The sequence below is a fragment of the Delphinus delphis genome, chromosome 3 (genome assembly GCF_949987515.2).
Source record: "Delphinus delphis chromosome 3, mDelDel1.2, whole genome shotgun sequence".
Lineage (NCBI taxonomy): Eukaryota > Metazoa > Chordata > Mammalia > Artiodactyla > Delphinidae > Delphinus > Delphinus delphis.
Window position 1 is genome coordinate 115,995,775 of NC_082685.1, and position 24,148 is coordinate 116,019,922.

The 24,148-nt window shown below is 45.7% G+C and overlaps 1 protein-coding gene and 1 long non-coding RNA gene across 2 annotated transcripts in view; one reads left to right on the forward strand and one right to left on the reverse strand.

The window, feature by feature from the left end:
* The window catches only part of LOC132422197 (uncharacterized), a 50,654-nt gene extending 39,856 nt beyond the window's left edge, over positions 1-10,798 (forward strand). The window contains exon 3 of the long non-coding RNA XR_009518829.1: positions 10,371-10,798. This is a non-coding gene — a long non-coding RNA (uncharacterized lncRNA). The remainder of the gene's footprint in view (positions 1-10,370) is intronic.
* Positions 10,799-13,261: 2,463 nt separating this feature from the next.
* Positions 13,262-23,445, reverse strand: TMEM171 (transmembrane protein 171). The gene is made up of 4 exons (XM_060009331.1): positions 22,641-23,445; positions 19,798-20,504; positions 15,748-15,889; positions 13,262-13,532 (listed from the first exon to the last, which is right to left on the reverse strand). The coding sequence occupies exons 2-4, from the start codon at positions 20,435-20,437 to the stop codon at positions 13,337-13,339; spliced, it is 978 nt and encodes a 325-aa protein (XP_059865314.1). The 5' UTR covers positions 20,438-20,504; positions 22,641-23,445; the 3' UTR covers positions 13,262-13,336.
* Positions 23,446-24,148: the final 703 nt, after the last annotated feature.

Consider the following 24,148-nt stretch of genomic DNA (forward strand, 5'->3'; position numbering starts at 1 on the left):
GTCTCGTTTAATTCAGAACAGGGGTCTAAACTTTTTCTGAAGGGCAAGAGAGAAAATATTTCAGATTGCTGGGCCACACTGTTTCTGTTGCAATCACTCACCTGTGACACTGTAGCACAAAAACAGCCATAGACAACCCATAAGCTAATAAGTGTGACTATGTTCCAGTAAAATTATATTTACAAAAATAGGCAACTGACCTGTTGGTCATAGTTTGGCAACCTTTGATCTAGAACAGTGCTTCTGCCCCTTTTCCCCCCATGACATAGACTTTTTCAAGAGTCCAAGCCAGTCATCTTATTGCATTCCCCAAATTCTAGATTCATCTAGTTATTTTCTCAAGGTACTGTGTAATGCATTCCTTCATCCTCTATATTTTCTATAAACTGTTAATTAGGTCAAGGGGCTTCATGAGAGTCAGGTTAAGTATTGGGGGGCAAGAATGATTTCATAGGTAATGTTGGGAATATTAACCTTTGAAAAAGCATCATCTAAGTTGATGCAACTGCACTTCAATCATTGATGAATTCCTTCACTCACCCATCCATCATCCATCCATCCTCCATCCATCAAGGAGGTTCTACCATGCGCTAACCCTCTGCCATGTGTGATGCTGAGTGCTCTGAGGGGTATGGTGATGCGGTCCATTCTTCCCTCAATGATTAGGTGACAGAAAAGCACAGTGCTAGAAAAGCCAGTGCCTCATTCTGTCTTTCTGGGTCAGAGCCAAAGGGCTCGCTTTCCTGAAATAGTTGTAAAAATACGGATTCACCAACCCCTAAGACCCAGTGAAATAGAATCTCTCAGCAAGGTCCAGAAGTCTGCATGTTAATCAATTCCATTTTTAAAAGAGGGCAAAGGAAAGCAGGTTGTGATGAAAGTTAATTCCTAAGGGGAGAAGCCATCCACCTGGGAGGAGGCTGCATTTTCCTCTGATTTACCAGAAAGGTAGACATACTGGAGAGCCCAGGGGTCTGGCAGTCCTTCAGTTACAAGAGGAAAAGCATCCAAGCCTTGGGGACTATGATGAGTTTAAAATATGCCACAAATTGTACGGGGTACCTCTCTTCAAAAGGTAAAAATTAATTCCTCTCCCCTTGAGAGTGAGCCAGACTTAATGACTCGCTTCTAACAAATAGGTTATGGTGGAAATGATAATGTATGACTTCAAGACTAAATTCTGAAAAGCACTGCAGCTTCCCCCTTGCTTTCTCTCAAACCTCTTGCTCCAAGGGAAGCCAGCCATCATGTTGTGAAGACACTCCAGAAGCCCTATGGCTGTCCCCAAGGAGAGCAACTGAGCCAGCATCAACTTGCCAGCCCTGTGAGGGCCCATCCTGGAAGCAGGCTGTCCAGCCCCCACGTCAGGTCAGAGGACTGTGGCCCTGGCTAACATTTTGACCACATCCTCCTAAGAGACTATAAGCCAGAACAACCCAGCTGAGCTGCTCCTAAATTTCTGACTCACAGAAACATGTGAGATAATATATGTTTGTTCATTTGGGGATAGTTTCTTATGCAGCGATAGGTAATTAATAATACAGAGACTTCACACGTGGTTTTAGAACTACGGCTGGGATGGTGCCGGTGAGCCCCATCTGCCATTCCATTTGAGGCAGCCAGCTTGAGAACGTCACCACGTGGGGCTCTGCATGCTTTCCTGTTGGACACATGTATCTTCTCAACTGGCTGCTGACCTCACAGTGAAACTCCCAGGCAGAAACCTATACCCGGCCTCCAAAGAATCAGGAGTTGGAGCATCCACCCCCTGGGTGAACTGTCCATTGGAGATGATGCCGTTACCCGTTCCTTACCCACAGAGTATTCTTTTGAGACTTCTGTTTGAATGGAATGCAGCTGGGCAGCCCCACTCCTGACTGGGGAACAGCTTTTCTCAATGTAGAGCCAACAGCACATGTGGGTATCAGAACTGCCATCTTTGTTGCGTTAACACCGTGTTCTAACAAAACCAGCTGACTGGCCATGATTTTGAAAAATAATGAAACATTGCTTTGGTGCCAAAGTTCTCTAGTCAATTTGATAGGACCTATGAAGAAAGGCTACATTTTAAGGGATCACCAACATTTTTTGGTTTAGAGTGAGTTTTGGGGTGAGGCAACCAGGGACAGTATTGTGACATCTCCTTGTTGGTTTGATTTTGTGTTTTATTGGGTTGGCCAGAGGTTTGTTTGCTTTTTTCCATAAGATGGCTCTAGTAGCACTTAGTTGTCTTTAACTTCATTCAGAACAATTTTTTTAGATTGTATGTGACAGCTGTCATATCAGCGTGCATTTAAAAAATGACTTATCAAATTTGGTGAATTTTTGTGTAGCCATTTTAATAGTGAAAATGGAAGGAAAAAGCAACATTTTTGGCATATTATGCATTATTATTTCAAGAAAGGTAAAAATGCAACTGAAATGCAAAAAGAGAGTTGTGCAGTGTATGGAAAAGGTGCTGTGAGTGATCGAACGTGTCAAAAGTGGTTTACGAAGTTTCATGCTGGAGAATTCTCGCTGGACGATGCTCCACGGTCAGGTAGACCAGTTGAAGTTAATAGCGATCACATCGAGACATTAAATGAGAATAAGCAACGTTATACCATGCGGGAGATAGCCAACATACTCAAAATATCCAAATCAAGCGTTGAAAATCATTTGCTCCATCTTGGTTATGTTAATCGCTTTGATGTTTGGGATCCACAAAAGTTAAGTGAAGAAAACCTTCTTGACCATATTTCTGCATACGATTCTCTACTTAAAAGTAATTAAAACGTTCCGTTTTTAAAGCAAATTGTGACAGGCAATGAAAAGTGGTTGCTGTATAATAATGTGGAACGGAAGAGGTCGTGGGGCAAGCGAAATGAATCACCAAAAGCCACACCAAAAGCCGGTCTTCATCCAAAGAAAATGATGTGTATATGGTGGGATTGGAAGGGAGTCCTCTATTATGAGCTCCTTCCGGAAAACCAAACGATTAATTCCAACAAGTACTGCTCCCAATTAGACTAACTGAAAGCAGCACTCGACGAGAAGCGTCCAGAATTAGTGAACAGAAGATGCATAATCTTCCATCAGGATAACGCAAGATCGCATGTTTCTTTGATGACCAGGCAAAAACTGTTACAGCTTGGCTGGAAAGTTCTGATTCATCTGCCATATTCACCAGACATTGCACCTTCACATTTGCATTTATTTAGGTCTTTACAAAATTCTCTTAATGGAAAACATTTCAATTCCCTGGAAGACTGTAAAAGGCACCTGGAACTGTCCCTTGCTCAAAAAGATAGAAAGTTTTGGGAAGATGGAATTATGAAGTTGCCTAAAAAATGGCAGAAGGTAATGGAACAAAAGGGTGAGTACATTGTTCAATAAAGTTCTTGGTGAAAATGAAAAATGTGTCTTTTATTTTTACTTAAAAACCTAAGGCACTTTTTGGCCAACCCAATATATCTCTCTAATAGGTACAAGTAAAAAGTTACTTTGCTTGCCTCAAGAAAGAATTGAGTTAAATTAAAAAAAACAACAACCCCAAACCAGACTACAACCCAATAAATAATGAGCAAAGAATATAAACAGATAGATCACAGAATAGTCAAAAAGCTCTTAACCTTTGAAAAGATTCTCAGTGTCACTCATAGGTAGAGAAATGTAAATTAAAACAGCCCCAAAATATGATCTCTTGCCTAGCAGATTGGCAAAAATCCAAAAGTTGGATTTGGACAACACATTCTATTGATGAAGCTGTTAGGAAATAGGCACTTTTACATATTGCTAATGAGACTGCAAAATGGCAGACACCTTATGGAGGAAAATTTGGCAATATCTAACAAAATTACATATGCATTTACCTTTCAAAGTGGCTCATTTCTAGAAGTTTGCACTGAAGATGCACCTACTCAAATTAAAAACAACATAAGCACAAGGTTATTTATTGTGACATTATTTGTAATATTAAAAGATTAGGGGACTTCCCTGGTGGTGCAATGGATAAGAATCTGCCTGCCAATGCAGGGGACACGGGTTCGAGCCCTGGTCTGGGAAGATCCAACATGCCGCAGAGCAACTAAGTCTGTGCGCCACAACTACTGAGCCTGAGCTCTAGAGCCCGTAAGCCACAACTACTGAGCCCAGGCGCCACAACTACTGCCGCCCACACACGTAGAACCCGTGCTCTGCAACAAGAGAAGCCACTGCAATGAGAAGCCCACGTACCACAATGAAGAGTAGCCCCCGCTCATCACAACTAGAGAAAGCCCACACACAGCAACAAAGACCCAACGTAGCCAAAGGAAAAAAAAAAAAAAAGTTTAGGAACAACCTAAATGTCCATAATAGTTGAACAAACTGTGGTATAGTCACATAATGGGGTACTATGTAGCTAATACCAAAAAAAATGAGAAAGAACTCTCCATATGGAACGATTGCCAGGAGGTATTTATTAGATGAAAAAAGCCAGATGCACAATGTAAAGTGGATGGCTAGTGGGAAGCTGCCGCGTAGCACAGGGAGATCAGCTCGATGCTTTGTGACCACCTAGAGGGGTGTGATAGGGAGGGTGGGAGGGAGGCTCAAGAGGGAGAGGATATGGGGATACATGTATACATATAACTGATTCACTTTGTTGTACAGCAGAAACTAACACAACATTGTAAAGCAATTATACTCCAATAAAAATGTAAAAAAGAAAAAAAGCAAGGTGCTGAGCAGCATATATTAGTATATAAATAAATAAATAGATATATAAAATACTATATATTACACACTATATATTAGTATATATAATATATATTATATGCTATATATTAGTATATATTGTAATATATTAGCATATTGTATACCATATATTAGCATATATATTGCAATATGTATTATTATATGTAAATATAGATTGTATATATGTATGTACATAGATATAGATATATATGTAGATATATATGTGTATATATGTATATATGTGTGTATATATATACACGTGTATGTATATACACATATACATATATACACACACACATATATATATATATACACATATATATCAACAAAGAAACACTGGAAATATATATCTGAACCTAATCAAAATAATGATGACCTAGAAGGGGTGGATGGAACAGGGTAGATAAGAAAGGGGTAGAACCAAGACTATTTTTAGCACATCGTTTCAAATAGTATATGTTTTATGTGTTCAAAAATTAAATTAAAATTAATCTTAATACTGAATATTAACGGGAATAAATGACCCTAATTGTATATCAAATCAGTAACATAAAAGCAAAGAAAAATAATTATCTAAATGACTTTCAACACAGTACTCTAAGTTTACATATGTGCTTAAGTGAGATATATTTTAAGGATCTAAAAACTTCAAAAAATCTTTTACTTTACTTAGTAGTTTTTGTTTTTGTTTTTTTTGTGGTACACCGGCCTCTCACTGTTGCGGCCTCTCCCGTTGCGGAGCACAGGCTCCGGACACGCAGGCTCAGTGGTCATGGCTCACGGGCCCAGCCGCTCTGCGGCATGTGGGATCTTCCCAGACCGGGGCACGAACCCGTGTCCCCTGCATCAGCAGGCGGACTCTCAACCACTGTGCCACCAGGGAAGCCCTGCTTAGTAGTTTTAATGGTAGTAGTATTGAATTGTAATTCAAACAGAGAAAGAATTCCAAAGCCAGCAACCTACTATGGAAAGAGGAGACCCTTATAGAAGCTGGACTGCAATTCTGGCTTTTTTCCAGAGCAGAAGGGCACCCCAGAGATGCGCTAGGACAGGAGCAGTGCAGCGACCTGCCCAAGGCCACACACGTCTAACCAGGTGTGAAGTTCCCGCCCTAGCACACAGCCATGAAGGACACAGACCCTTTGAAGGACATCAGGCTCTGTAAGATTCCACCTGTGGATTGCAAACAACTGTTAGTGTTCATGGAGTGGCAGCGGGAAAGCAGCTCAGCCTGGTCTGGCACCTGCAGAGCTGTGCTCTGGCTCCCACCCTGCAGACTCCTGTGGGAAAACTCCAGCTGGACAAAAAGGGCTGAGAGAGCAGAGCTTCAGGGCCTGAGGAAGGAAATCTTGGAGCAACTGAGCACCTAAAGGCCCGAAGGAAGGCAGGAGCACCAGAGAGTGTCTGGTGGGGCCTGGGAGACCTGACAGACGGGGAAGTGATTACTTCCTACATGGGGTCTGGGCCACCAGGAGGACCCTGAGCTTGAGGAAGAACCATAGCCCTTGTAGAGACCAGGACCTCCCCAAGCCTCTCCATCCTGTGGAAGAGACAGGCCTCTGCCTTTGTGAAAACTCCTAATAAATAAGCCATTTGGCCACCCAGCACCTGCAGGCAGGACTCACTCACTCATTCAGAGGCCTTTAAGGAGATGTCTTACGAGTGACTTGGCACAGGACAGCAGTGGCGGCTCATCCACGCCCACCAAACTGGCCTGCCCAGCTTCCGCACCTTCAGGCCTGCGCAGCCTCCAGGAGAACACGCAGAGCAGTTACATCACCGCCTAACTAACCGCCTTCCTCATCAGGTTGCTCTCTGCCACCCTGCCCCATCCGGGAGTGAGGGCATGAAGTCACCCTGCGCTCCCAGCATGGGCCACACCCAACCAGAGGGCTGGGCACCCTGCTGAGCGAAACAAGACGCAGAGAGCCTATCCAAGCAGTCCCATGCTTCGCTCAGCAGGAATCTCCGCCCTCCCCCTCCCCCACCAAAGCATTCCTTACTAGCGAAAGCTGCCTGGATATCATCCCCTCTGTTCCTGTTGGGGTACTCAGATTGGTGGCAGCATGCATGATACTCCAGGAATTCCAGGTATGCAATACCCCAGGAGGGCTCATGGCATGAAGCAGCCCAACCATGCATGGTTGCCCACTAACAGTGAGAGGACATTTCACCCCTCCGGCCCACTCACCACCCTCTCAGGGTGCTTCCCGACCTCTCTTTCCTTTGGAGAAGCTTCTACACCAGAGGCTCAGGGATCTGCGTTTCCTGTGTCCAGGGTGGCAGCTGGCAGAGCCCAGCCCACCACACTGACTGGTCCATCAGGGGCTGGAAGGCACTGAGAGGAAGGGGCCCTGTCTGAGGCAGTTTTCAAACTTCTGCCCACTCGGACAATCTCAAGCATTTTCCATTTCAACCCAGCTAGTGTTTCCCTCTACTCTGCCTTATCCTGATAAACGTCTTTGATGCTTCCAGTTGTAGACATGTAGCCGTTGACCTCTTCCAACACAAAACCATGCCTTCCTTAAAAAATGAGTCCAAATTTCCCCAGTCTGGAAATACAGGAGGAAAGGGCAGGCGACACGACCCTGCCTTTGTTTCCGCACTCCCTTGGGGCTCTCTCATGAATCACGTGCAGAGTTGCCTAGAAGGCTAGCACTGGGCATTTGTGCGAAGCCCCCATCAGCACTGGGGTCTAACTGGGGACCCACATCCTACCCCTCAAAGACCTTTAGCACAGGCTGGGATGTGTAAACAGGACCCTCCAGAAGGCCTTGAAGTCACAAACAAGGAACTCATAATCCCAGATAATCTAGCCCACAAGGTGCTGCCTCCACAGTTTCCCTCTGTTGTCCTCACAGGAAGTGTTTCCCAGATTCCCAGACAATAAACTTTACCCCCCTGGAGATTAGGCCAGTCTGAAATGGGACTCAGGAGTTTAACTTTTTCAACAATCATCTTGATTCTTATCATCATGGATCCTTGCAGTTCCAACCAAACTACCATCTCTCTTCTGCCCACCTAAGGGTACCTTCTGAGGTCTGCTTCCTATCTCTGGAAGCATTCCTCTCCTGTGACCTTCCCTGGAATAATGACCCCCTTCAGGAGAAACCCACCACTCACATGGCCTCAGTCCTCTACATATTAACTAGAAGGCCAACAGTCACATCACACAAGGTTGTCACAGAGCCCACCTTAACTTCTATTTTTTAATTTTTTAAAAATTGAAGTACAGTTGATTTATAATGTGTTAATGACTGCTGTATAGCAAAGTGATTCAGTTATACATATGTACACATTCTTTCTTTAATATTCTTTTCCATTATGGTTTATCATAGGATATTGAATATAGTTCTCTCTGCTATACAGTAGGACCTTGTTGTGTATCCATTCTATACATAAAAGCTTACATCTGCTAACACCCACCTCCCACTTCATCCCTCCCCCAACCCCCTCCCCCTTGGCAACCACCAGTGTGTTCTCTACATCTGTGATTCTGTTTCTGTTGCATAGATAGGTTCATTTGTGTCATATTTTAGATTCCACATATAAGTGATATCATATGGTATTTGTCTTTCTCTTTCTGACTTACTTCATTTAGTATGATAATCTCTAGTTGCATCCATGTTGCTGCAAATGGCATTATTTCATTCTTCTTTATGGCTGAGTAGTATTCCATTGTATATATGTACCACATCTTCTTTATTCATTCATCTGTTGATGGACATTTAGGTTGTTTCCATGTCTTGGCTATGGTGAATAGTGCTGCTATGAACACAGGGGTGCATGTATCTTTTTGAATTATAGTTTTGTCTGGATATATGCCCAGGAGTGGGATTGCTGGATCATATGGTAATTCTATTTTTAGTTTTCTGAGGAAACTCCATACTGTTTTCCACAGTGAGAGCACCAATTTACATTCCCACCAATAGTGCAGGAGGGTTCCCTTTTCTCCACACCCTCTCCAGCATTTGTTATTTGTAGACTTCTTGATGATGGCCATCCTGACTGGTGAGAAGAGGTACCTCATTGTAGTTTTGATTTGCATTTCTCTAATAATTAGCAATGTTGAGCATCTTTTCATGTGCCTACTGGCCATCTGTATTTCTTCTTTGGAGAAATGTCTATTTAGGTGTTCTGCCCATTTTTGGGTTGGGTTGTTTGTTTTTTTGTTGTTGAGTTGTATGAGTTGTTTGTATATTTTGGAAATTAAGCCCTTGTCGGTCTCATCGTTTGCAAATATTTTCTCCCATTCTTCAAGTTGTGTTTTCATTTTGTTTATGGTTTCCTTTGCTGTGCAAAAGCTTGTAAGTTTGATTAGGTCCCATTTGTTTATTTTTGTTTTTATTTCTATTTCCTTGGGAGACTGACCTAAGAAAACATTGCTATGATTTATGTCAGACTGTGTTTTGCCTATGTTCTCTTCTAGGAGTTTTATGGTGTCATGTCTTATGTTTAAGTCTTTAAGCCATTTTGAGTTTATTTTTGTGTATGGCGTGAGGGAGTGTTCTAACTTCATTGATTTACAGGCAGCTGTCCAGCTTTCCCAACACCATTACTGAAGAGACTATCTTTTTTCCATTGTATAATCTTGCCTCCTTTGTAGAAGATTAATTGACCTTAGGTGTATGGGTTTATTTCTGGGCTCTCTATTCTGTTCCACTGATCCATATGTCTTTCTTTGTGCCAATACCATACTGTTTTGATTACTGTAGCTTTGTAGTATTGTCTGGAACCTGGGAGGGTTATGCATCCTGCTTTGTTCTTTTTCTTCAGGATTGCTTTGGCAATTCTGGGTCTTTTATGGTTCCATATGAATTTTAGGATTATATGTTCTAGTTCTGTGAAAAATGTCATGGGTAATTTGATAGGGATAGTGTTAAAGAGGCCAACTTTAAATGCCCTTCTCCTCACCCCACTCCAACTTTTCAGATGGAAATTGGATGAACACATACTTACCTTCCCCCTCAGCTTTCATCCTCTGAAAACTGTTCATTGGCCTGCCCATTCCTCCATAGCTCATAGAAATGCCAAAGGGACCTTACCTTGTCCCTTCACTTTCATTAGAATTTGTTGATTGGGTTAGTCCACTTAACTGATCTCCAGGGGAGGACAAAGATATCACAAGAAGGGGTTTTCATAGTGTAGAGGCAGCATGGTAGTACCTGACGTGGGTAGTTCCACCTGAAGTTGCCGACCTCATCACTATTTTCATACCTCCCAATGTCACAGGAGGAAAATTGGAGTAAGATTTCTTATGCTCCTGATAACGTTTGGTGTTCAAAACAATACATGAAAAGATGCTCAACATTATTATTCCCGTTGTTAGGGAAATTGAAATCAAAACCATAATGAGATACCACTTTGTACTCAGGTGACAATAATAATAACAGAAAATAAGTGGTGGTGAGGATGTGGAAGAATTGAACTTTTGTACAGGGCTGGTGGGGATATAAAAAGGTGGAGCCTCTGTGGAAAACAGTGTTCAGTTCCTCAAAAACTTAAAGTTCACGTATGATCCAGCAATTCCGTTTCTAGGGATGTACCCATAAGAGTTGAAAACAGGTACTCCAACAAATACTTGTACACGAATGTTAATAGCTACACTATTAACTATTTGGGACTGGAGCCCTGAAATGCAACACTCTCTGCAGGTACTTTGTGGGAATTTTGAACAAGATCTCTGGCCAAATGGATGTATATGATGCTGAATTGTTCAATATGCAGCCGCTGTATTCCGATGAATCAGTTCAGAGTCAATCGACGCTGGAGAGTCACACCAAATCTTTTAGAGAAAAGATGGATTCTTGCATTGAAGCCTTTGGTACCACCAAAGAGAAGCGGGCTCTGAACTCCAGGAGAATGAACAAAGTTGGCAGTGAATGTTTGAATAGTGCAGTGGCTAAAGCTGCGGAGAGTATAATTGATACAAAGGGTGTGACTGGTAAGCACCTGGAACTTGGGGTAAGAGGCTGCTGGTAGAAACAGCTTTCCCTTCTCTTGAGATCTTTCACCCGCCCCACAGATAGAAATGATGGGAGTTAGGGCTGGATTCCTTCCTGCTTCTCCCTGAGGGCCTTCTTAGGAGCAGACTCTGGAAATCATAAGAAACATCTGACATGGCCTGCTCTCAGTGAGCTCACAGTCGAGTAGAAGAGACAGACTTGGGAACGGTTATGTGCCCTCTGTGTCCTTGGTGCCAGGGCTACAGCCTGCAGGGCACAGAGGAGGGAGACGGCCTCATGTCTCTGTGAGTTACAGGGGGGTTTTAGTCAAAAAGTCTGATGTGATGATGATGAACTAGCCTCTAGAGACACTTTGAGGTCACTGGATCTTTTTCTTTTCCTAAATTCTTCAGCAGCTTGAGTATTAAATTGTATTATTTAAAAAAAAAAAAATAGCTGCTTTAAAAAAAGCACGTGTCTCACTACAGCCAGAAGGCTGACACAACCCAAACGCCCATCGTGAATACACCGTGGCACGTACATACGTGGAATATTATTCAGCTCCAGAAAGGAATGAAGTACCGATACACAGTACAACGTGGATGAATCTCTGAGACAGCATATGCTAAATGAAAGGCAGCCACAAAAGTGCACATATTGTATCATATGACTTATGTGAAATACCCAGAAAAGGTAAATCTACGGAGACAGAAGCAGATTGGCGGTTGCCAGGAGGTAGGGACGGGGGAGGGAGTGGGGAGTGACTACTTACTAGGTATGGGGTATTATTTGGGGTGATGAAAATATTTTGGAATTTGATAGAGGTGGTGGCTGTACCACGTTGTGAATTTAACGAATGCCACTGAATCGTTCAGCTTAAAATGGTTAATCTTATACGATTAATTTCACATCAAAAAAAAGTTAACACATATAAAGAAAATAAGTAGCAGACCACCAGATGGGTTTTCAGAAGCTATCATCCTTTGCCAGAACCTTGATAGGCAAAGAATGCATCTTCGTATGACTAAATGATTCGTCCCAGCTCAGCTGCCCACGATTCAGTTCTGCAATAAACATCTCACGCTTGGGGACCCCTTTGATTGTCGTGGCTTCGTCTGTTCCCACTTGGCTGAATACTGCGGAGACTGATGGAGGTAAGGCAGACTTCCCCAACCAGAAGGTCCAACTTATACCTAAGCATTGCTAACAACTACCATTTAAGTTTACTAGCATATAAAAGTAAAATGACCAGTTACAAACCCTAGCTTTGAGCCATTAAAAATGCTCTTGATTATATAGGAGAACTCGTAAGTGTTTAATTCTACCTAGAAGTTTCAGCTTAATCATTTTAAGCAAATAACAGAAGGAAGTGGTGATAATCTACCCTTTGTTCTAATATGAAAATGTGAATAATGAACCTTCCAGGAAAAAAAGCGCAGAATTTTGAGAGCAGTTCAGTCTAATAGATGTCCAGTTTAGAAATAGATCAGTCCTTCTGGTACAGACTGTTACTCCTGATTTATTGCAGTGGCAATTCCCATGAAATCAGTCATTACTTCAGTTAAACTATTGGAGCATTAACGCCTTTAAATTCTGCTTTCAGGCACTTAAATGCTGGATAATACTGATTTTTATGGGGATGATGGCTTGTGGTAAAAGGCCTAAAAAGTTCATTTTTGCTACATCAAATTTTGTTAACAAAAATGCTAAGTTCCTACAGAATTTATTTTTTTTCCTACAGACTTTAGATTCTAAAAATCAGTGTTTCCTGGGTAGAACTGATAATACTTAGTGATTATTTTTTAAGGTTTATATCTAGAAGTAAATAAATATTATTGCACCCAACTATACAAACGCTTTTGTTCAGCAATAGCTTTATAAGAATAAAAGTTGGTGGTCCAGACAGTCGGGCACCTTATAGTACAGAAAGACTCATCCCTCATGAACCTCTCCAGGGGAAATCTAGTTACCAAAGTGCCCCAAGAAATTTCTTCTCCAAAAATATCACATCACTATAAGAAGGCTTTAGGATATCAGTATGCTGGTAACTGCCCCAGTGAAAATTACCTAGTTACCCTAACTACCTTCTTTCAGAATGAAAAAAAGAAAAAAAAGAAAAAAGGAATAGGGAAAGGAGGAGGAAGGAGGAGAGGGAGAAGAAAGGGAAGAAGAGGTGCAAGAAATAATAAAGAAATGAGGAAAGTAATCTGGTTTCTCTGCCCCAGAAGCAATGAACATTGGAAACCCAATGGGCCAAGCTAAACATTAACCAGTTCTTTTGGTTGGCCTTTGACAGCACAGGGTAGAGATATGCACCTGGCTTTCAGAAACTAGCTAGATGGGTTCAAAGCCCAACCTCACCATTTAGAAGCAATGTGACCTTGAATAAGTTAATGAGCCTTTCTGAGCCTCTGCTTTTTCATCCACCAATGCAAACGATCCCACCCACCTCCCAGAGTAGGAGGCCTCAATGAGAGAAGCATCTTAGATTCCCAGCCAGAGGCACGCTCCCGCTCCTGTGGTCTGAAGCATTGACAGCTTAATCTGGAAGGTTTGTTATTGATGTTGATACTACATCAGGAAGTCAGGACATAGCCGATTCTATTGTATTTTTTATTAGAAAAACAAATTAAATAGTGATTGATTCTATAAAAAATTGAACTGGAGTCCATGGCTCATGGTGGGGAAGGCTCAGAAGATGGAGACAAGGATGTGGGGGCAGCAGCTTCTTTTTCTTCATATCTGGGAGGCAATTCGGATGAGAGACAGGGAGTGTGTGAGGTCTCAGAGGATGAAGCAGTCCCAGAAATAGTATATATAGATTCACAGTCTCTCTCAGAGGCTGCGCCTTGGCCCTCAGGAGTTGGGGTCCTATGAAGAAGGAGAGAGAACATGAAAGGGAGCAGAGGGACTCAGTCACATGCCTTAACTACCAGGTTCTTTTCACATGTTTAATTAGATGCATTTGGAAACATTTGCAAGGGTCTCCAGAGTAATTTCTTCCATATCCTATTCTGCATAGATATGTTTTGATTTCTTACCCCTTCCTGTCCTTAGAGCTCATGGTTACTTTAAGACTGTCTCACTCCTGTTGTCATTCCCCTTGTCATTGAAAAGACGTAGAGTACACATAGCTGCCTTCCGAAGAGAACACGCACACACACAGTTACTCTTCTCTGCTACTTCATCTTCTGAGACAGCTAATGGAAGGCAGACAAACTTATGCAAAGAGAAAATTAAATCATTAAGCCAAAAACTTGAAGGAAGGCAGGAAGACGTACTGGTTAATGGAGTGGGGTCTAGCAAAGGGCAGACCTGCATCTGAATTTCCACTCTGCTGCTTTCTAGCTGTCTGATCTCAGGCAAGTTACTTAACCTCTCTAAGCCTCAGTTTCCTCATCTGTAAAATGGGGATGATGACAGTGCCTACCTTCTAAGTAACTATGAGAATGACCTGAGGTAATGTAAGAAAAGGCAGACTCTGGCATAGCAACAGCCGTAGGAGTAGTTTTTAGCAGCCGTAGAAATAGACATTTATTTTAGGGCTCTGGGAAGTTCATCATTGGAGAAAAGAATACAAAAATTCACTAAGAGAATTCTACAAATGTCCAGAACCTAACCTCCCTTTCACCCACACAGGGGAACTCCTGCATTCATCCCTGGTCAGATCTCCAGCTCATCACCCGGTTTGAGGTACAAGAACACGTGCCGTGAAACATGAATGACCAGGTATGGCAGCCCCCGTCCCTAGCACACTCGTGACATCTCTCAGGTCCTGCTTCTCACTGCTTTCAAAAATGCACGTGTCTTAAGTGTCTCAAAAGCCACTTTTCACTGAGGCCTGCTTTGCCCTGTGAGATTTTCCAGTGATCCTAACTTCACTTCCTACACCCTGGTTTCCCATGTGGGAAGGTGCAGAGCCTTTTCCAGCCCTGCTCGTCCCTGCCACTTCCCAGAACTCCTTCCTTTCATGCCTTCCCCGCCCGTGGATCCTCCACAGGCCTCTGTCGCCTTGCCCTTTGCCATTTCATCTCCAGTACCCCATCTCTCTCCCGAGACCTGGCCCATCCGGTCTAGCTCAAAGGCCCACACCTCGCTCTCCCTCTACTGCAAGCCAGCTCACCATCTTCTCCCACTTACACAGGCCCCGTCTCTGTCTTCCTCAGTCAGGGACATTCCCTGTCCCTGTCACTCCCTCTTGACATCATCTCCGCTCTTCATCCCTGTCGTCCTCCACAGCAGACATCCTCACACACTCCTCCCTTTCTGACCACCCCAGTCCCAGGCTCCTGTTACCTTCAGCCTGTCCATGAGAGAAGGCTTCCTCTCCGGTCTGGTCACCCCCAGCCTTTCCCCATCACGAGCTGTGCTAACCACTGCTCGGACCCTGTTGCCGTGACTCCACAGCCTTCAATGGCATCCCTCTGCCTCAAGGAAAACCACTTATATTTACACTGTTTAATCTGACCCCAGGTACGCCTCCAAATTTGTGGCATGTGGAAAGCATGGGGGATGGGGATGGGAATCTCGTATTTCTCTTCGGTCAATCTGAGAAGGCTCTGAGGCCCAGGGAACAACTTAATGTTGAGGGGAGAAGCCTGGCGTGGTCAAGTCAGGGTGCAGGTTGATTTCAGCCGGCCACTCAGGTATCTCCGTTAGATACTGAAATGCTCTGTACCTGCTGGAGGTCCCCTGGGACCCTCACCCCTCCCACAGTCTAAAGCAGCAAAGCCTAACTTAGCAGGGGCCTCCTGAGTCCTGCTCCAGAGCTCGGGACGGCTGATGGGTTTGTGCAGAATTCTGAGGATCAGCCCTGCTAGGACCACATAAAGAGGCCTGGAGAAGGCTTCATGTGAACCCGGCATAACCACTTTTATAATTTTTAACTCGTGTGCCGCCCAAAGTTTCCTGAAAAGTACTAGGAATATTAAGGCAATGATTCTGGCACAATGTCAGCCAAAAAAGATACTCATACTTGGATGGCTACACCTCTACCATAGCCTTAAAGCTGATTTGGCCTGAACGTAGACACAGGCCTGAAAAGGTTAAACTTTCCTACTCTTGACGTTCAAACGGGAAGTCTTACCTATAGTTAAAAATACTGTAATATGAAGGTGGACTTTCATTTGGGAGCCAACCGTCAGCCCCAGGACTCCGAGTAGCTGCAGAAACTGAAGACTCAGGAAAGTAAGGTGGTGGAGGAGGTGGGAATATGATCACGGCATCACCTAAGGAAACACAACATTTCATTGACGATAGATGAGTACTAAATGCAAGCAAATGAGCAACAGCTAAAGAAATTAATTATATATTTGGCCCATCTATAGAAAAGGTCAAAACACCAGAATTTAAAAGTGAGCCTATCCAACTCACAGAGACAGAGAGTGGAGGTTGCCAGGGGCTGGAGGCTAGGGCGACTGGACTTAGTGTTTAATGCAGGCAGGGTTTCTGTTCAGGATAATGAAAAACTGCCGGGAATTGATCATGGTGGTGGTTGTACAACATGGTGAATGTACTTAATACCACTCTACACTTTAAAATGATTAAACTGGTAAATTGTATGTTGTCTATTTTGCCACATGAAAAAAAAAATAGTGGGCCTATATTTCATAGCAAGTCTGAGCTAAAGCGTTTCTGTGAAGCATTTGCTAACAATGTTCCTTACCTCCCCTGGGTTGTCTGCTGCTACAAAGCTTTTCTCGTTTTCTACTTACAATTTTAATTCTTCAAAAGTTAGCTGTTGGATAAAGTGCCTCCACTCCTCAAATGCAGTTTCAACCTCTGAACAAATGACAGTACAGCCACAATACAGCCCATCATCTCTATTTCCATAGTTGTGGTTTATGCACGTGAAGAGTTTTTTTTATCTACCAATGGTTCTTCCAAGCTTTACAAAAGAAAGTCAAACTCAAAGAAAAGCTAGGGTTTGTTTTGTTTTGTTTTGTTTTGTTGCATTTCTGTTGGTACTGTTCACTCCAGAAGACATCCCTGTGTTTGGGCGAGGAGAACTGGGGACCAGATGCAAGCTCTAATTTGATTCCAACACAAAATGTACCAGATGAGTTGCCCAGAACCTTCTAGAAATGAGGTCTGAGGGTGGCCTCTGATAAGCTGGCAGCACCAAATGACAGCTCAGGAAGAATGAAAGAGGAAAGAGGACTTTACTTCCCTGCAGGGAGGAGACGGTTTGTACTGGTAGCAGAGCTGATGCTCACCTAGGTAGCTGCAGGGTTCTCTAGAGTTACCGGGGTTCCACTTGCCAGTTCCCACCAAGTGTGGCCCTGAACAAGTTACGTGCCCTCTCTAGGCCTCCCTCAGCCAGCACACCTGTAAATGGCAGGCTGTAACTGTACCTGCCTCAGAGGACAGGTAGGAGGACTGGATTTGCACGCGGGGTTAAAACGGTGCTGAGCACGGAGCAAGCTCTCTCAACTGTAACACATCCTCAAAGGGACTTTCTTCACAACCCCCAGCAAGTGGCACCTATGTGCATGTCTGAAGAAACATTCCCAACTGGCAGTCTGGCCAGTGGTTCCACTCTCCACCTCCCCAGAGGTAACTTAGCCCTGCAGAAAATGCATTAACTCCATCTCTCCTTCTGCAAGGAGATGGCGGTTCAAGCTTTTAGTATACATCGCTAACCGAAGCTGGAAAAAGCATAGTGGTTGTCTTGGGATTCTCATTTAATTTTTTCAGAAGGTCTTCGTAGGTCAGAGGAAGGTAGGTTGAATGTTCACTTTAATTATACATTGTAGGACAAAGGATCTGGAAACAAGCCTCTAAAGCAGGCTGATCACCTATCAAACACAGACAAGGAAGTACTCAGAGTCTCCAGTTATCTCTGAGGCTTAGCCACCCCTCTGCCAGGTCAGCTCCCAGCCCTCCTGCTCTCCCCGGAAAGTCCCATGCCCCTGGGGTTTCCCTTCCACTATGTCCTGAAAGACTTGATGTCCTCTGTGAGTTGACCATACACCGGCTTGTGCATCCAGGGTCCAGCACTAGGTGTGCCCACAATGCAGATATCATGCATCTTGGTTTCTCTCTTCTGTCTTCCATTCTGGGAAGAGCTGCATTCTGGCACTTAGCCCAGGACTGCCTCTTATCACCCCAATTTCCCTCACAAGGCAGAACTGACCATTGACAGACAACGCCTGGAGTCTTAACAACTGTGCTGAAACGCACGATTTCTAAAAACGTAAACCCTATTCCATAATACCAAAGGAGAGAAAGACAAGGTGCCAGATTTTCACAGGTTTGATAGGACTTACACGGTTATGTGGAAAAGATTTGAAACTACGCAGTGCCAACATCAGGACAGAACCACCCAGGAGTCACTCCAGCACAAGCCCTGCTCCCTGTCGCCCCCCATTCCAACCACCAGGAAGAAAGCTGGGCCCCAAAACTCCCGGATAGTAACCCCAAAGGGCACACCTTGAAATGCTCCCAACTAAGTGGAAGACCGTGAGTGTCTCATGGGAGTATTTACTTGGACCCCACCGTGTTCCCTGAAAGAACTAAGAACGTCTATAATATTGGGTGAGCCCTTTCGTCATGTAACAACAACCCGGGACACCTGGTGAAGGATGAAGCCAGCAGAAACAGAACTACAGCAAGTGCCTGCGGAGGGCGCTATGCAAGGGCCATAGCATACGCGGGCCCACCGCCTCCGTTAGGGTCCTGGCTCTGCCGCTTGCTAGTCTGTGACGTTGGGCAAATTACTTGGGATCCCTGACCCTTGGTTTCTTTATCTTTAACATGGAGACACTAAGAGCATCTGCCTCAGTGGATTGTTGTAGGTGTGAATGAATTTCACACAACAGGCCCTTGACGAGTACACGCTAAAATACACCTAGATGGGTATTTGGCCCAAGAATAAGCCCTATATATTTGTTTGCTATTATTAACATATAACTGGTATCGATGTTGTCACCGTAATTATATAAACGCACAAATAAGGAAGTTGGGAGCTTCAACCCTGGCTGAACACAAGGATCGTCTGTAAATCCATCCGCCCTTCCTTTCTGAGGCCACTACCATGCAAAGTCCACAGCCCAGGGAATCCCCACCGTGAGTACCGCCAGCTCGACAGACAGCCCCACCCGCGAGAAACATCTCACTCGCCACCTTCCTTCCCTGTTCCTTCCACGGTTTCTGCTCTGTAATCCTCTTTGCCCGCCCAGCCTTTTACATGTTAAGGCTGTGGCTTCAGAGTGGGAGACTGAAATAAAACAGTGATTTGCAAAAATGAGCAGCGGTGGGGGTGTTTTGTCTGTGTGAACGTGAGGCCAAAGCTACTGGTATGGTTCTGTGGGGACCTGACTCTGGGAAATGGTGATCCAGCTCTTCTGCAGATCCCTGGGGACCCGAAGGGACACTCTGTAGGCACTCCACGGAGGAAAGAAGCGACAGGTGCTGTCATGTTTCATCTTTGTCTATGCCACTGCTTCCAAACCTTGCTCCGACCCTGAAGCCAAGGATGAAATTACAGAAAATGAAGAATGATGCAGAAAACAGTACAGAAGACTCCCTCAGAACATGGAAGACCGATGGACTTGTGACAGATTCAGAACCCTAGATATTAGTGCTGTCAGGAATCTTAGAAATGCAGTGCCCATTTTATAAATACATAAAGTAAGGCCAGGAGAGGTTCAGGACTTCCAAAGACAGCCAGTCAGGGATGAGAACCCACATTTCCAACAACCAGAAGTGCCCTAAGTGTTTGGTGTGAGAATAACAGGGGAAACAGGGTCACTTGGCAGGTACCTGGGATTTTAGAAGGCTCCCAGGCTTTCCTCAAGGATCCTCTCACTTTCCTCTTTATTTGCTCTGTGACCTTAGTCAAGGTCACAAGTTAATGTCCCAATGCTTTTGCCAGATAATAAGGAATGGCTGGGAGGAGGTGATGTGCTCAAGGATTCTTATGGGGATAAGTACAGCAGCAGAACTGTGTCTGTGTGCATCTGCGTGCGTGTATGTGTGTGTGTCTCTGTGTGTGAGAGAGAGACACACACACAGGGGCAGGGACAAAGAGAGAGAAGGAGAAAGAGAATCTAGGCCAGACCCGGGAGCAGCTCAGCGAAGCCTTGATGCTACAGCCATGGTGATATGAACAAGAACAGGAAGGACAGCCACCCACCTACAGTGACCTGGACGGGCTCCATGTTCTGGGTCTGTCTCTCTTCACTTTCAGAAGCATCCTGGCCCACATTCGAGTTGTTTCTCTTCTTAACATGGGCAACCACGAAGAAACACAATCCCACAAGCACAATCAAGGGTCCCAAGATCTGCAGGGACAGGAATCCACAGATCTGGGGCTCTGAGTCAGCAGTGTCTGTCTCATTCAGCGGTTCCTGCACCCAGTCTGAGCCACACCCGGGGACCCAAATGCCCAGTATGCTGATGAGCATACCACTCGTCAGGAACAGAAACCCAAAGATGAGACACTGGACAAACTGGCGGCTCTCCCCACACAGGAAGGCTCGGTCGGAGGCCCCCCGGTTGCCTCGCAGGCGCTCCTCACTTCGCTGAAGTCGTGCCCAGGAGCGGGCCAGGACCACAGCCCCCAGCCCGATCACGGCACACGCGGGCCCGGAGATCTTCAGCACCATGCTACAGTCTGGGAGGGTTTCGTATTGGCATGCCTGGAACCCAAAGATGGAGAGCAGGACTCCCACACACAGCAGGATAGCACCGACGACAAAAAGGAAGAAAATGAGCTTGGTGACACGCCTGTCTCCCTGGACCCCATCTGGCTCGGCAGCAGCTGCGGGAGACATGGCCAGAAGAGGCCACTTCCCCGAGGTGGGTGGGATGTGTTCCTTCCCTTCAATGGTTTCAACAACTCTGCAGACATAACCAAACACCAAATTAAAGTGGGCGCAGGTGTTCCTGACCCGCCCTGTTCTTTTTCCCAGATCACACTAGGATGAAATCATAGGGAACAGAACTTTGTGCAACTGATACACGGTAGCACAATGACCTGGTTCATGAGTCAGAGGAACTGGAATTCAGAAACTCCTGAACACGTAATTTTATAAAGATATGCAAGAAGGGCAAATGCAATTACCATGCACCTAAGAGTATCTTGAAAAATCAAAACCCATGCAACAAAAGTAAATGGGTGTGGCTTTTCCTGTTATGAGCCTTAACAGACTCACTTCCCCAGGCCAAAAAAACCCAAAACCCAAAACATAAAAACAATGGTGAGTGAAGGAAGAACCACAGGGATTGTTTCTGATTTACAAACAGCCCGTATTTCATCACAGCTGCTATGAGTATTTCCAAGTCGGTAAATTTTCGTTCAGTACCTAACTTTCCATTTCCTATTTTAGACCGCAGCGACTTTCCATTCCCTGCTTTATCCTAAGGCCACGTCTACGGGAGACCCAAGTTTCAACTGAATGGGAAGGCGGTTCAGGAACACAGTGAGTTTGGTGGATTTTAAGTTAATTCTGTCAAAATGTGACTCTTGAGTTAAACAGGCACACATTGGGGCTGCCCTGAAATCTGGTGGCCTGGCTGCTTGGTTCTGGGATAACCCAGGGGGGTCTGGTAGCACCTTGTCCCTCAGGTGGGCAGGTGGTCTCTTGCTCACCCTCTTCCGTGGTGCCACCCACTTACACAAAAAGGTTGAGACCCAGTTAAAAATAAGCAGCCGATAAAATCACCATTCACAAAACACTAAACAGCAATAGAACTTGACTCTGAAAGAAGAGTATACATGAAATCAAGTGGCAAAGCACCTTCCATAAGACCACCCAAGCCCAGTACTTCAAGGCTCTCATATATTAAATGTATCCCGAGCAGTGGGTAAAGAATTGTCTACCTTACACACCCTGACTTTATTATCCAGTTATCTTGTCTTACTCTAATGAATGGAATATTTTTCCAGGACCCTTCAAGTTGGGGCACTCAAAAAGACAACCCAAGTGTAAAGAACATTTTCACTTGCTCAAGGAAAGAAAACTTTTAAAATCTTCTGTGCCACTTGCATCCATGGTCACGTGAAGGAGCTCAAGATTGAGTCGCTAAAGCCAAGGCCATCTTGACAAACCCAAATCATGTCCAAGTAGGGTCAGGTTAGGTAAAGAAAGGAAACAACTGGTCTTATGCTAGGAAGTGCTTTTCCAGGAAAAAGTAAGATACAATCAGAAGGAAGTTGGAGAAAGAAGGAAATAGAGGTGGGAAACAAGCTTCCGTGTTAAACTTGGACAAACTATATTTATGAAGATGTAATTAAGCGGAAACAAACATTTAAAGTATTGCACTAATTAAAAAAAAATTCTGAGTCCTGTAATATCTTTTGCTGGTCTGAAGATATGACTGAGGGGTGACTCTCTGCCACAAAGTCCTATCAATTCATTGTACCTTGGATTGAGACCTGGACTTTGTCGTGAGTCACAAGGTTTCAACTGCCTTAAGGCAAATTCCCCAATACTAGTAAAGCCTAAAACTGGATTTGTAGCTTCCTTTCCATGAACTAGTGGACTAAGCACCTGGCATAGGTGTTAATCCCCCATCCAAAATAGTATGTGGGTAGTTCGTTCTCTCTCCCCTCCCCGCCCCATAGATGCGCTCACAAACTGACTCAGAGACATCTGCGCTAATAGATTAAACCTTTTCCAAATACCAACCTACATTTCATTTCCCCAAAGCCAAATTCACCTCCCCAACGCTGTTTCCCAAAGGACATTTCCAAATCAGCAGCATGTCACCACGTCCAAAGCTCTCTGTGTTTGGGTACTGACGCAGAGAGGCACAAGTCCTTTACGGGAAAGAGCCTGGTGGGTTTAGAGAGCCGAGGCGCAACACCAGTCCGCAGAGCTCGGCGCGCGGCCCCAGCGGGCGCAGGTGCAGTGCGGCTCCTCCGCGCTGCGCCGCTCCTCGCTCCCAGCCTGGCCCCCAAAGCTCAGTGCCCGCCCCGCGGCCACAGAGCGCGGGCTCCCGGGGTGCAGAGGAGCGCGGGCCGGGAGCGCTTACCTGAGCCTCCGTCCTGCGAGGGCGCTGTCTGCGCCGGCAGTCGGCGGGCAGCGCGGCGCCCGCCTCCACCCGCGGCCTCCCGGGCGGCGGGCCGCACCGCACACTCCCACCTGTGTGTCCCGGCGCAGAGGGCGGGCCGCGCGGTGTTTACGGAGGAGGCGTCGCCGGCGCGGGCAGGGCAGGGCGGACTGGCGGGAGCTGGCCGGCGCCGGGTGCTGCCCTTCGGGGACGGTCGAGGTCCGGGCGGCGTGAAGGGAGCCGGTTCCCTTCCGGGCCGAGAGCCCAGAATTTGGGCCGGGGGTGGGGAAGAAAGAGCAGCGCCTGCCCCCCCTCTTCGGTGTGGCCGCCGCCCAGGCAGGGGTCCCCGCGTTCCCGCCGCCGCGCCCTCTGGGACGGGTGCACCCGGGGACCTGTGGCCCTCCTGCCGCTCCAGAGACCTTGGCTGGGGTCACTGGGGCTAGCCCCTCGCCGCGAGCTCCCCGACGAAGAGGTTATAGAGACACCAGGTCACAGAAACGTGCGCTCCATTAGCGTGTGAGACAAGGGTCGTCCATGCCCGAAGCGTACAGGCATCCGGTCCTAGCTCCGAGACTCCCACGTATGGTCGTCACGGTTCTCGCAGTCCCGCGTTGCCATCGAACCCCCTTCCTGGTTCTCAGTCGCTAATGATTTGCCGGACTTCAACTGCTCACTTTCTCTGCCCTTGAACTGGGCGTTTTGGGATGGGTTTGCTAATCCCCGTGCTATTTGTAACCTGCCCCGTGACACGTGACATGGAATCAGCTGTGCCAGTTTCCACACCAGCGGTCAGGGCGCTGTGAAAGGTGAGTCAAGAGCTCAGCCCAAAGTGGGGAGCGCCATGAGCCCTGCGGCCTTTCCCATCCCTGCCACTTCTCCCTGGAGTCCTATCCACTTTGCCTGAAATCAGCCCAGTCAAGAGTTAACGCCAACTGCCTTAACCTTTTGGAAGCGAGAACACCTTGCATACCTGATACAGCAAGTTGTTCCCAGTCGTTTTTCACTGCAGTAAAGAATGAGTTGGCTTAGCTGATTTCAGAAGGGAGAAGGAGACTCAAAGAAGGGCTCACAGGGAGGCAAACAGGGAAGGGTGTCCACCTGGCTTCTGCAGGTTGGCGGGCTGGGTGGGTAAGACAGGGCTTCGTAAGGGAAGCAGACTGGGCAGGGTCTAGTGGGAGGGATTTGCTGGGCCACTTGCCCCAGTGGCCAAAGATTATTACTATCTTGAATATCAACACCCCTTGCTCTGGGCCAGGTTCTGTGTTGCCTGCTTTACCTACATACAGCCTGTGGTTCTTCACTGTGTGTCCCCAGCAACTCAGAGAAGGTTGCAGGCAGAAGGCAATAGGGGAGCTAAAATGGTCATTTTTCAGCTGAGGAAACCGCAGCCCAAAGATGTAAAGCGATCTCCACAGATGGTTAATGTGGAGCAAGGGCCTGAACCAGGCTGACTGTTCCTCCTGGGTACGTCTGTCACCCAAAGGACACAC